Source organism: Barbus barbus (genome assembly GCF_936440315.1).
Source record: "Barbus barbus genome assembly, chromosome: 18".
In the NCBI taxonomy this organism is placed as follows: domain Eukaryota; kingdom Metazoa; phylum Chordata; class Actinopteri; order Cypriniformes; family Cyprinidae; genus Barbus; species Barbus barbus.
In genome coordinates, this window is record NC_136746.1 from 24,831,757 (window position 1) to 24,845,834 (window position 14,078).

The following is a 14,078-nucleotide window of genomic DNA, read 5'->3' on the forward strand; positions in this document are numbered from 1 at the left end:
CCTCTGACTCCTCCGTTTAGAAACCGAAGTGTTTGCATAATAAATCAGCACAGGAAGCTTAAACTGCTTTTACATTCTCTGGAGAAAATATGAGTGGTACCTACTTGTCCTTGATGCTGGAGTGTTTGCTAATCCATTGCTAATTCTATTTTACCTTCATACTATGAAGGTAAATCAGTAGCAAAACTCGAGAGGTTGCTGGTTTGAATGTGAGAACATGTCACATTAATATTTGTATTTGTAAATGGAAATTACACTCAGAGCCCTGATGCGAAAAGCTGAATCTTTGGATTTGCACACACAGACAATAATCAAAACACCCGTGTTTCGAAGTTGAAGTTGCAGATTAATAGTTACAAATGTGTAAAATGGCATTTACATAAACAAAGTGACAGACACAGATGTGTGAGACATGTTTACTTTTGCACGTTCCTTCAGTTTCGCTGTACAACCTCAAGTCGGCGCTTACAACCTCTCAGATCTGGCAGTACACGTTCAAATCCTAGCGCTTTGACTTTTGCTACTAGTTTTGCGATATTCCTGTTGCAAAACTGACTTGTGCACTTGTGAATGCAGACGCGAGAGAGCAGAAGGGGGGGGGGGGGGGGGGGGGTTGAGGCCGTTTTATTGGTCGATGCCTGACCAATTAACAACGCCAGCCAGTGCGACTTGGTATGCGGAAATAAACATTTTTATGCATAAGTATGAGTTATTGTTAAAACTCTTGGACAATATTTTCATTAAATATCATTAGTTTTAACAGGATTTTATATTACAGTAAAAGAGTAGCAAAGTCGTTTATTGGTTGGAGTCAGCCAATGAAATGGAACGTTTTTGTACGCGATGACGTCACTACATGGAGCAGATCGCGCCGTTTTGGTGGTCAAGTTAGCAGCCTGTCATCGCGATGGAGGCATCAAGCCCAAGGGTAAGTTTTTATTTTTAATAAATTATCTATACGTTCAGTACTGTTAGCCAAGGACTGTGTTAGGTGGTTCTGTAACTTTTATAAGTAACTTTTCATGTAATATGAATTTTATGTATAGTTACATATAAATAAATATACATCAGTGTTTTTAAACATCGTGAATATTGATAAAAAAATACAAATAAGACAAGATACTCTGTGACCCATGTAGAATCTTTTTGTAATAGAATAATTACTCTGTACTATGCATGTGGGATGGGGGTGGGTTACTACTTTATAATAATAATTATTATTGTTGTTGTCATTGTTGCATTTTACGTGAATGCAACTTATATGGTTTCTACAGGAGCAGAATTCAGAAATAGAAAGTGCTGTAAGGAATCTGCTTAGCTGCATCCGAAGGCATAGCAACCCTCAGGCACATGGAAATTCCAACAGTTCTTCCACCGTGGCACCTCAGCCTGGTACCAGTGCTTCCTTTGGGGTTGGCCAGGCTGTTAGTAGGCCAAACACAGTTCAGCAAGAAATGCAAAGGTAAGGAATCGTGTATTTAGAGCCCCCATTTTTTCAGGTGTCAATGTTTATATTGTTAAAAATGTAATTATATTAGAATATATTAGAATATATTGCTATATATTCTATTTGTATATAGCAATTTGTTGGTGTGATGTGGTAAAGATGTGGGCTAGTAATCAATGGTTGCAGAATTGAACCCCACAAAGACCCATCTGTTATCTGTCATCAATACAGCCCTGAGCAGGGCTCTTAATCCAGGTTGTTAAAGGGGAATTCTACCACTAATTAGTACACCGCAAGTTGTTTTGGTTGAAGGTGTCAATTAAATGTTGTCAATGAAAAACATATTTGTATACTGTATCTATATAATATTGTATTTAATAACAGTTTACATCATATGTTTGGTTTTCTTCTTAGTCTACACTGCAAATGATCTGTTCCTACAAGAGTTAATTTTATAACAATAACTTTGCTTATTTGCACATATATTTTGTTGTTTTATTAAAGAGCTTTTCCAGCACTTTACCATGGAAGCCGTAAACGAATGAAAAAAATGGCACCTGAACCTGCAAAAGTTGCATCTGTAAAGTTCTTAGAATTCCAGTTCTGCTTGCTGTCAAAAAACTCCCAAAAGACTCCCAAAGATGAAACGGTTCTCTTACAAGCAGGCCTAGGCAGAAGAACTGTAAATATTCCAGACAATGCTGATCATACTGAGGTGAGCCATGGTATACAACCTGATGTTTAAATTTGTTTTGGACAAAATATATTACAAGTTTTTACATTATGTATTATTATTTATATGTTTATTATTGTTTTCAGTATTATTCATTTTTAAAAAGGAGGAACAATTTTACCCATTTATGATGTCATAAAGTATTTTACTTGCATCTATGCCTTCTAATATCCAGATAACCAAAGTACTTCTTCAGGAGTACCCAAAGTTGCAAAACTTAAGGGGTGGTTGGCTGCTCCAAAAAGCCTCAGGTAAGTTTATGGTACCAAATGCATTTTCATATGTTTTATCCTTTTACCAGCATTGTTATCGTTTTTCACATATCTGTTTAAAAGGGGGCAGTGGACAAAGGAAAACAACATCTCTGGCCCAAGATTCCCAGGGCTACACAGCAAAAATACTGAAGGCATCCTCTAACAATGGGAAGAATGTCATCTACATCGTCCCCCTCCAAGAAGAAATCGATATAACCCCGTTGCCATATGATGCACCTGAATTTCATAACATGCCCAAAAACATCTGCATGACCTGTGGTACATCAGTCCCATTACAGTTGCTGCCATGTCACCTTGAGGATTGTCAAAGTAATAATGCTGTAAGTGATATTTCAGTGTCAGTCACAAAAAATGAAAAAGTATATACTTTAAAATAGATCTAAAGTGTCTTTAGAGTACACTATAATTGGTTAGTTAGCTATTTTATGTCCCAGGTCAGGTGTATTGTTACACTGTAAAAAACAATTGAGAACCTAAAAGTTTAAGGCAACCAGCATCAGTAGATTTTTTTAGTTTTCTCAACTTTTTGTTGTATAAACTGAATACAAGAAGTTGAGAAAAGTCAAAAATCTGCTGAAGCTGGTTGCATTGACCTTTTTAAGTTTTCTCAACTTTGCTGTAAAAATCGAAAAAATCAAAAGTTGAGAAAACTAAAAAAGGTCAATGCAACCAGCTTCAGCAGATTTTTGACTTTTCTCAACTTGTTGTTTTTTTATCCAACAAAAAGTTGAGTAAACTCAAAAATCTCCTACAAAAATAAGTTGAGAACTCAAAATCTGATGAAGCTGGTTGCCTTAAACTTTTAAGTTTTCTCAATTTTTTTTTTTTTTTTTTTTACAGTGTAGGTTTCTTGAGCTATCACACATTTATGCACTTACTGTATATATGGTGGGCTCAGCCACTACCCTCAGTCACACTTCTTGAATCTGAAAATCTTCTTAAATATAGCCATCTATTATTATTGAAGTATATCTGTTATGCTTTGTTACAATAAAGAAACTTTATTTCTATCATTATAGTTATAATGATCCTCTTTTTCAGATGGAATAAAAATATAATCCGAATTCTTTTTTTTTCAGATAGAGTCTGAATCTGACAAGGAAAAAGAAAATGAAGAGGCCCAAGGACTGAGCCATGAGTCAGATGTAATTTGTCTGGTAAGAGATTGTCTTGGTTAAAAAGTGATGAAATCACCAAAGGTCAACACAAAACGTAAGCTAATGCAATCATTGATCAATTGAGGATGTATCCTGAGAATATATTTAACACTGGTTGTAAATATATCAAAGGATCTTTTCTACAATATTAAATGATTGACCACCTTTTTTTTTTTTTTTACTTTTTTTTTTACTGACTTTGACTGTTACTGCTAGTCTGTGTTTGTTTCTGGTTCTCTCGTAAAGTCAGCATATACCGTTTTTAGACAATAAACCTGATTGTGTTCAGTCATAAGATCATAAGCAATTTGCTTATGCTTTGCTTGTAGACCTGTTTAATGTCATATTGAGCCTGTCTCATTCTTCAGGATGCCTGTCCGATATGTGGAGAAGATTTTTCTGCAGAAGTGATGCCTTACCATGCCAGTACATGTGGAGAAAGGTACTGTAGAAATGTTAGAGGTGTGAACAGTAGGGAGATAATTATTTTTTTTTCTGTCCACAACAAATACAGTCACCGTTATATATATAAAAAAGAAGAAATATGGCATTTCTGGTTCAAATGAGTTGAAACAAATTATCATTTGGGAAAATCTCAAATTTGGGATATCATACTGTGAACAATTCACGTTAGGCTTATTTTACATCTTTTAAATATATTCTAATGTTTATTTTTTAAATGTTCATTAAAGCCTAGATGGGCAATGGATGTTTATGTATTTTACTGTAGCTTCCCTGAGATTTTTCCCTCGATTATGGATGGAAATTCTGTTGATGAAAGTGCCTCATCACCATCCCAAACCAGTACCAGACTACAAAGCACTACTTTCCAACTTGATCCTGATCATTTAACACCTGGGCCATCAGTTTCAGCTGAAAGTGCACCTTCAATGTGTGATGGTACTGATTTTGTGTGTTTTAGTCCCTCATAATGAAAAGGTTGATGTAAAAATTCTTTCCATGATACCATACCATGAAATTTACAGTTTTTTTGGCCACAGATTGGAAAAGGATTGAGCTTCCAGAAAGGGCAGCAATACTGTACAGGCGGTGTGCACTTCGACAAAAAGAAGACGAGCCCCCACTGAAAGTAAGGATTGATATTAGAGAAGACATGGAGGACCAGGAGGGGAGAATAATAAATTTTTACAAGGTCCCCAAAATTGATTGGACTAGACCTCTTCAATGCCGATTGGAAGGTACTATAACAATATTAAACTTAATAATGTAACTAATAATGAAACCTTGTCATTACCAGAAACCAAACATCCTGTCCTATTGGATTTTATGTCATACGCTATATTCCTTTAATTATCTACACTTTTTATGATACACCTTGTTTACATGTTCTTACTAACAAATTTCAAAGCAGTTTACAATTTTACATTTTTTTTAGGGGATGTTGCCACTGGGGATGGTGTTCAGCGCCATTTTTTCAGCATAGTGATGCACAAGCTGCAGAATGGATTCCTCTTTAGTGTTGGTTAGTTCTTTCCAGGAATATCATCAAGGAGGTTATTTTAACAACAACCAATTTTACTTACCCTCCTGTTGTTTAAAACCCATATGGCTGTCTTTCTTCTTGTTTATAGGATAGTTTTGGACAAAAATCTATGTTATCATTTTGAAGCCACCAAATCTTTCTGGAGCCATTGTATGGAAAACAGCCCATACGATTCTGGCAAATAGCTTTTTTTGCAATCTGTAGCAGAAAAACAGCCATACATGTTTAGAATAAAATAACTGTCTATAAAAAGATGTCAATTACCATTTTGTGAGCATTGTGTGATCAGTTTAGTAACACAACTTGTCAACTTTTCTCAAAAATGCTTTGGGTTTTCTGCTTTACAAACAGGAAATGGAAACGGAACTGCATTATTTGAAGGGCAAGCAGACCACCTTATTCCATCTACTTCCCAAGTAATTTTGCAGAGTGACTTGTTTGTGATGGCAGGCAGGATTCTTGGTCATTCTTTCCTCCATGGTGGGCCTTCATTAGCAGGTGTGAGCCCAGCCATTGTGCATGTGTTATTAGGTGGCTCCCCACAGACAGCAACCGTCACACTTGAAGATGTGGCTGACATCGACATTAGGGAGACAATACAGATGGTAGGTTGGTAGGTGCCATATTTATAGAGGTAAATGTGTTTGTATATTTAATTGTATTCTTTCACTTATCATAAAGCTTGCTGTAGGTGATTCAAAGAATGATTTTACTGAGGATCAAAAGGTAGCCATTAACCAACTGGCAATGTCTTGGGACCTTCCAGTGTTGACTACAACCAACCGCACTTGGCTGTTACACAATCTTCTTCAGCATGCGGTAAGTGCTTTTGGTAACACTTTAGTTTAAGGTGTCCTTGTTACACGTTACATGTACTTACAATTATAATAACAATAAATTATTGATAATTGCATGCAAGTAACCCTAATTCTAACCCTAACCACGTAGTAAGTACATGTAGTTAATTAATATTACTCAGTACTTAAATGTATAATGAAACTGTAACAGGAACACCTTAAAATAAATTGTAACCGTGTTTTTTATTTTATTTTATAAGCAGTTGAACTTTATGCAAAAGTTCAGCAGTATTATTTTAATAAATTAATCAGACCATTAATTTTGTTTATGTGAAAGTTTATGTGAAAATCAGTCAAATGTGAAAAACTGTAAAAACAGGAAGCAAAACAAACCATGAAAATGTTAACACAACCCCTATTTCCTAATTGCATTAATGATCAGTCAAATAGGATTCGCCAAATTATTGTACCTGTCATATTCAGGTGCTGACAAGAACTTGGCGACAAGTGAAACAGCTCAGACAAGGACTGAAGGAGTCAATGGTATGGCAGTTATTGGAGGCCCGACCTGATGTGGCATCTATGGTTTTTCCAAGACAGTCAATGGCTGACTGCAGTACACAGGTGATTTATTCAGTAAAACTACCAACTGTAATCATCATAACATTAATTCCTACGTAGTTTTATACATGTAAAATATGCCCTTTTTGAATACTAAAATTATAATTAGGTTCTCTTAAACAACATCATCTGGCCCATGGAAGATGAAGAGTGGGATAATGAACCCCCATTTACCACCCAATGCAGAATTTCAGGCTACCTTAGGCAGTTTGTGGAGACTGGTATGTTGTTTTTGTACTTTCCTAATAGCAAAACTAGCCATCGAGCTGCCTGGTGCTGATACAAATCCATATACAGACAAATCTTTTCTGTTTGCGTCATTGAATATTTAACAGATCTTTACATTAACTTGCATATATATTGTAAAATTTGTGTTTTGATAACTTGTCTTCTGTTCTTCATATGTCTGCTCCATTTCAGCTGATCAATGTAAATTGAAACAGCTGGTCAAATTCTGGGTGGGCTGGGAGCTGCCAATGAAGGACATGCAGGTGAAGGTGGTGCAGGCAGAAAACCCTACATCCTCCACCTGTTTTTGCATTCTTCGCCTACCAGCTCATTACACAACCTATGACCAATTCAAACAACACCTAGAAAGCTGTATTGCCACTAGTGATGTAGGTTTTGGCCTTGTATAAAATGACATGAAGTGCTTTAAATTTAAAATATTAAAGTGAAACGGTAATTTCAGACATTTTCATGTTTCTGTTTCTGTAAATGTCAAAATTGGTAAAAGGAACCGTTTTAGAATGTTTAGATGTGCAGTGTTTTACATATTATGATGCTTTTGTGTAATATTAAATGACCCAAACTGTTTATATTAATGTGTTAAAATAATACTGTTAATTGTTATTTTTTTCATTACTAGTTCAACATTTAAACTTTTTTGAGACAGCTACAGTTGTAGTAAGACAAAAGACTGCTTAAAGTGAATACATTTATTTTGTGTGCTACAGTTCAAGAAAAATAAAATAAGACAGAACTTGTTCTTTGTGGGGTTTTTTGTGGGTTCTCAATTACAGATATTGCCAATGTCTTACACATAGCCAATACTATTCATGTACTGCAGTGTAGCAATGTAAACATCTGCCCCAAAATTTTCTGATGGCTGCATTGGGTCCACAGCAGCCTTTAGTTCGTTAAGTTCCTCAGATCTCAGTGGACATTCAATTTCAGGAACCTGGATGCCAGAATTTGTGTCACTGGGGATAAGACCGCTGCTTTCCCAGTCTATTTGTGGAATCTGTAGATTCTGTAAGAAAAGATGAATTAGTAAAAAAGAAAAGGGATTATGAATAGATATAAAAAAATAAACCACATGCCTACCTCATCACACTCTTCTGAATGGTACTGCTGCCCCAGTTGCCACAGCTGATTAGGAGAGAGGTTGCCCTCTGATGAAAGGGGATGGTTGTCCCATCCATCTCTAAATATACTGAGATGGGCTTGGAGCCGTGGGATGAAGGCATAGTGACAGCAGAAGATGTGAAGACTGCTGGACAGATCAAGATGCCCATCCTCTTCCAGCTGGTGCAGAACATGGTAAAAGTGGGAGGTAACCGCAGTGAACACATCCCGCCACAATCGCTCAATTCTGTTTTAAGCAAAGAAGTGGAAAATATTTGAACATGGTCAGAACTTTAACAGAAGCCCAAGAAATGTATATAAAAATATTTGATGAGGTTGCTGCAACTTGCAGGTTTAATGAATACTTTTTTTTTCAAATAATAATTTGATAAAACTTAACCTTTGTGTGCACACAATAATGTGGCATAATTGCACAATTTTTAGCTTCATTTTTAAAAGGGCTTTTTCTATTATAATGCTGATTTTACAATGTCTAAAAACATCTCTATTTCACAACTGTACAGTAAAAACTAAAGAGTGATATTTCAAGTTTAAAAACAATAGAACAAGAACAATGATTGTTACAAAACCACATTTTACTGTCTGGGATCTCTAGAGACCCTTAACAGCCCCAGTAAACACCCTAAATGATCAGTGCACAAGGGTTAAATATATCATCTAATATTAAAATTTACCTCTGATTGTGAACACTTTTACCAGCAATGAAGCTACTTCTCCCTGTTCCCCGGACAGAGAACATAAGGCAGGCCACATCTACATTCTCCCCTCCATGATCCCCCCGAACCCTGGCAAAAAAATATGTTGGTTACGAATAATGCGACAGCATACAATGTTTACAAATCTTCCAGATTTATATAAAATTATTTTTTGCATCACAACAATTTAAGCCTCTATTCTGCTTATTTCTTACAAAAAAGACATAAAAAAGCACCAATTGCCAGTGGCCAATTTTTACCTCAGTGGAAATCCAAACTTCTGAACTGCCTCACGGAAGAAAGACAGTGTTGTCGAAGCCAGATTGTTATTTGACACACCAAGGTACATTATCTACATTAATAAACAACAAAACAACAGAATTTTTAACAATTATTCTACATATTAACGTTAATATAGTCTTTAAAATATTATACCTCTTTAGTGGCATGTTTTAACAAATTTATGAATCAAAATAACTCATTCACTAATTCATCAGTCTTGTAGTTTAATTAAGCAGGGTCTTTATCTTTACCTTCCTGGAGAAGCCATCGATGCCTCCAAATATCACGATGTTATACCTTGAAAAAGTAAATTTCTGTCACATATACTGAACTGAGCATACAGTATATAATAAATACAATGTTTATGTTTAACTTACCGTATTAGCTTGTGGTTTGTGTCAATGTGCATCAGGGACTTTGGGCTGGGGACAGAGTATGTCCTCCTAACCACACATCCTAATTGTGACATCCTGGAAACAATGCTTGCAGTGTCAACTCGATGCATTGAAGAACGAACTCTATCCCATTGTACCCGATGACCTTGTGCTCTCAGCAGACCCATCATCATTCTGTAACCTGCATTCGGATTGCTTGTGTGGATTGTTGCCACGAGTGAGTCTAGCTCTGCATCTGCAATGTTGCTGTAGGTTGCCTTCACAGACAACCCCCATTCCACCATGCGTCTATGAATTGTGAACTTGGACACCCCTAGCAACCTTGCAATATATGTCACAGGCAATCCTAATGTAAGCAGTTGGGATACAGAGTCCTCAGAAATCAGAATCCGTGGACGGCCATTTTTTCCTCTCTCTTGGGAAACCATGATGTGTGGATCCGTGTTAGTATTTCTTACTGCCATCTGGTGTACTTGATAAAGTGCATCATACAGTTCATTCGGAATGGGTATCTGATTTGAGATGGAACTAAAAATTACCAGCTCCTGAGAACATGTAAATTCTAAGAAGTCAATGTCAAGAGGAATGCGTTCCAGCCAAAGTGACAGACGAGCGGACAGCCGTTGTAATAAATGGTTCAACAACAATTCCTGAAAGATAATATGAATATATTAATAATAAAAATAAAAAAACATTAATGTTATTAAAATGTAAATTAATTGTAAATCCTACAATTCATCTAACATAACAATGCATTTTTATGTATTATTAAGCTTTAGTATTTTCAATAGGTAAAGGCATGGGGAGTGGTAGCTAGTAAAAAGATCACTGGAATACTTCATTATGATGTGTAATAAACAGGATGTACAGTCAATTGGTAATTGTCTCAAAATAAACCCCATTTAGTGTGATAACACGGTGCAACACTTCGCGTTGGCTTTCTAATCATTTGTCCTCATTTAATACATCAAAGAAAATGACTTGAATAATGAATTATGTTGAGCATTTACACCTAAGTTACTAAACTATAAATAAACTATCTGTGGCAAAACGTTATTTTCGTGTGGAAAGTAGTCTCCATCAGTAATACAGTATATCAGTCAAGGAAAACATAATAATTATTTTATTTTTTAAACTGTCTTAATTTATTAAAAATAAAAACTTACCCTTGGGCTTGATGCCTCCATCGCGATGACAGGCTGCTAACTTGACCACCAAAACGGCGCGATCTGCTCCATGTAGTGACGTCATCGCGTACAAAAACGTTCCATTTCATTGGCTGACTCCAACCAATAAACGACTTTGCTACTCTTTTACTGTAATATAAAATCCTGTTAAAACTAATGATATTTAATGAAAATATTGTCCAAGAGTTTTAACAATAACTCATACTTATGCATAAAAATGTTTATTTCCGCATACCAAGTCGCACTGGCTGGCGTTGTTAATTGGCATCGACCAATAAAACGGCCTCAACCCCCCCCCCCCCCCCCCCCCCCCCTTCTGCTCTCTCGCGTCTGCATTCACAAGTGCACAAGTCAGTTTTGCAACAGGAATATCGCAAAACTAGTAGCAAAAGTCAAAGCGCTAGGATTTGAACGTGTACTGCCAGATCTGAGAGGTTGTAAGCGCCGACTTGAGGTTGTACAGCGAAACTGAAGGAACGTGCAAAAGTAAACATGTCTCACACATCTGTGTCTGTCACTTTGTTTATGTAAATGCCATTTTACACATTTGTAACTATTAATCTGCAACTTCAACTTCGAAACACGGGTGTTTTGATTATTGTCTGTGTGTGCAAATCCAAAGATTCAGCTTTTCGCATCAGGGCTCTGAGTGTAATTTCCATTTACAAATACAAATATTAATGTGACATGTTCTCACATTCAAACCAGCAACCTCTCGAGTTTTGCTACTGATTTACCTTCATATAATTCAGGCATAGATTGCCCTGTATGGACAAATAACACAAGTCAATCTGCTTTTATAACCTTGAGTCATGCCTGTAAACACAGCAACTGATAGGGATAGAAAATATAAAGCCTTTAAGGTCTTTAGGGATTTAATTTTTATTCTCAGCTATTTTGGGTAACTCCTGCTGCTTTCATCCTCTCGAGTATTCATCCAAAAACTCTCCAGTTCAGTTTGTTCTTTCATTTAACAGGAATTGTGTCTTGTTCTCCACTGGAGTCTGCATAATACTCTTATCTAGCTGTTTTTCACAACCCAAGAGAAATTTTTAACAGCATAGAATAACTCACAATGCCATTTGTATGTCAATAATGTGACAAGCAAATAATTGCAAGCTGCAGTTCTATTCATACAGTATAATGCAATTAAATTAAATTGCATTACGTTTTAACTGTAAAAATTAAATATTAATTTTACTATGGAAATATAATATTAATTTTTGCTATGGAAGTTTACTGTTTACACTTTCTACTAATGAAGAGTACTGAATGAACAGAACTGTGTATTTAGCACTCCTTTCAGGACTACTGTGTGAACATATGATATTCTGATATTGCAGGAACTTACCACAATGCAAGCTATTTCTACAGAAATTTCTTTACACATTTTTTTTCAAGTCTGGTCATTTAGATAAGTAGAAACACATGTCTCCTAGCCAAGCTGCCTGAATTGAGGTATTTTTCATGACTGTAGCACATGCTGTGTGTATCAGCAATAATAATAGTGTTCCATCCCTTAGTAAGCACCACCAATAACACATGATCACTGAAGTCTCGATCAGGTCTGCCGTATTGACCATATCTTCTTACTGACTTCCTGTATCCCAGATTTCAGAGCATAGTGGCAGAACTGACTGATCGATGACTGACAGAACGTCCTCTGGTCCTGGAGCTCAGAGACATCCGATTGGGTTTCACTGAGAGAGTGGGAGAGAGAGACTGTATAACAGGAATGGGATGAGTAATGTCTGCGCCAGCAACACCCACCAGCCCCACCCCACCCAGGCTGTAATCCAATCGCTCCCTCAGGTGCACAGCAGTCCTGTGCTAATCACTGTGTCATCATTTGCACAGCAGGAGAGCCAGAGAATGAGCTCCTATCACATCTCTCTGATCACTCCAAAGACAACAGATTTTGAATCCTGCTTAACTGATAATGATAACATAAAACATTAAAAACAAATAAGTAGTAAGTAGATAAAAAATAAGGTGAATGCATAGCCATAAAATCTAACTGTTTATTGTTTTCTGTCTGAAATGCTTTAGACCCTTTATACGGTAGTTTTTCTCATGCATAAATGGTAGGCTAAAACCACTTTAACCGAGAGCACTGCTAGCATGCAGCTTTGAGTAGTTTATTGTTTTATTTGACTTTATATAGAATATAGCATTAACATAGAATGCACATTCACAGGTGTGCATTTATCTGCATTTACAATGGCTTAGCTCTGAACTATTTATTTAAAATAGATGTGTAGCTACTGTGCTGTATAGGGCTTCTTTTACAAGAAGTTTTCTGTTCATTGGGTGCCTTTCAAAGAAAAACTATAGATTGTTAGTAACCCTTTTCTCTCTCTATCCATGCATTTGAATTACAGCCTCTGTCTTGAATGTGAAGAGGGATGATGCTTTCATATCATGGCTGGATGGGCATGAATGCACAATAGTCTACTGTATGTCTCTCAGAGTGCTCATGCTGCTAATACCAAAAAGCTTTATTCAACTCAGGATAAAATAATGTGAAAAAGTTTTTTTTTTTTTCTTTATAGATTGAATAATTGATCTAAGATGCCTAAATATTACAGGATGTGATTCACGTGTCACGTTGCACAAAATTACGTCATCCATTCATCACATGACTGGGATGAAGAGCCACGTTGATTTTGGGACTGCCAGGGGGTGCTTTAGCATTATTTGAACGTGTGGAAAAACACTTAAAAAACAAAATACAACTCATGATTACTTTATATTTTATATGTGATTACAGGCTTAAAGTACAAGATACTTGTAGGCTAGGCCTACTACATGCCTGCTTTAGAACTGCCACTTCAGACTCGCGCTGATATTAACGATGGGAAGTCTGATACATTTAAGCGAATCGGTTCTTTCGAACAGTTCGTTTCAGAGAACAGGTTCAATACAATTCTTTATGTCAGCACGTCGTCCCGTGACATATAAAGCCACATAGGAAGGTTGTTTATGATAAACCCTCCTCCCCCCTTTTTAATTGATCTATAGGATTTTACTGTAATTTCTCTAGCTGCAGCCATTAATCACTTAATAAAATAATAACTAAAATGTGCATTTAGCCTACATTTTAACAGTACTAAAATTAATCTCTTAGCTAAAAGGTTTTGCATTTAAAATGCAATTTATTAAAACAATTATTATTTGTATGTGTGTTGATGAGACTCACTAGCTCTGCTATTAAAGTCGGCTTTACTAACTTTTCGCCCCGCCCTCTCACTATTTTTAGACGGTTCTCGGTTCAGTGAGTCGGTAACTGCCCGGATAGATTCAATTCTAATTGAATGTTCAACCGATTCATTGAAGTGAATTCGACTCTTTCGAAGAATGATTCGTTTACATATCGGACACTGCAAGTTGTCAAATCAGTCAGAGCGCGTGTGGTGATTCCAGTGTAACTGCATTTATACCACATCGGCGCTTTAAAATGTCCACGTAAACGCACCGTATTGTGGTATGTGTAGAATATAGAGATTCTGATGCGGCTTTTCATCCCCCCAAGCACAAAAGTGAAACTCCGCCTATTCTGAAGACCCCGTGTATGAGGAGACAGTCTGTATGGTGTGTGTTTTTTCACGGGGATGGTT

At 36.4% G+C, this 14,078-nt stretch overlaps 2 protein-coding genes across 2 annotated transcripts; both read left to right on the plus strand.

Annotated features, from left to right (window-relative positions):
- Window positions 1-854: 854 nt before the first annotated feature.
- On the plus strand, window positions 855-4,178 carry LOC306884210 (uncharacterized protein; the record flags this gene model as incomplete). Its single annotated transcript, XM_079439929.1, has 7 exons — window positions 855-928; window positions 1,275-1,462; window positions 1,952-2,162; window positions 2,356-2,431; window positions 2,516-2,775; window positions 3,535-3,612; window positions 3,981-4,178. Exons 1-7 carry the CDS (start codon window positions 908-910, stop codon window positions 4,176-4,178), a joined length of 1,032 nt encoding a protein of 343 aa, XP_079296055.1. The 5' UTR covers window positions 855-907.
- A 170-nt stretch (window positions 4,179-4,348) lies between these two features.
- Window positions 4,349-7,520, plus strand: LOC306884105 (G2/M phase-specific E3 ubiquitin-protein ligase-like). Its single transcript, XM_079439789.1, has 8 exons — window positions 4,349-4,512; window positions 4,614-4,811; window positions 5,009-5,095; window positions 5,468-5,721; window positions 5,798-5,935; window positions 6,397-6,537; window positions 6,644-6,755; window positions 6,955-7,520. The coding sequence occupies exons 1-8, from the start codon at window positions 4,368-4,370 to the stop codon at window positions 7,170-7,172; spliced, it is 1,293 nt and encodes a 430-aa protein (XP_079295915.1). The 5' UTR covers window positions 4,349-4,367; the 3' UTR covers window positions 7,173-7,520.
- The last annotated feature ends 6,558 nt before the right edge of the window (window positions 7,521-14,078 follow it).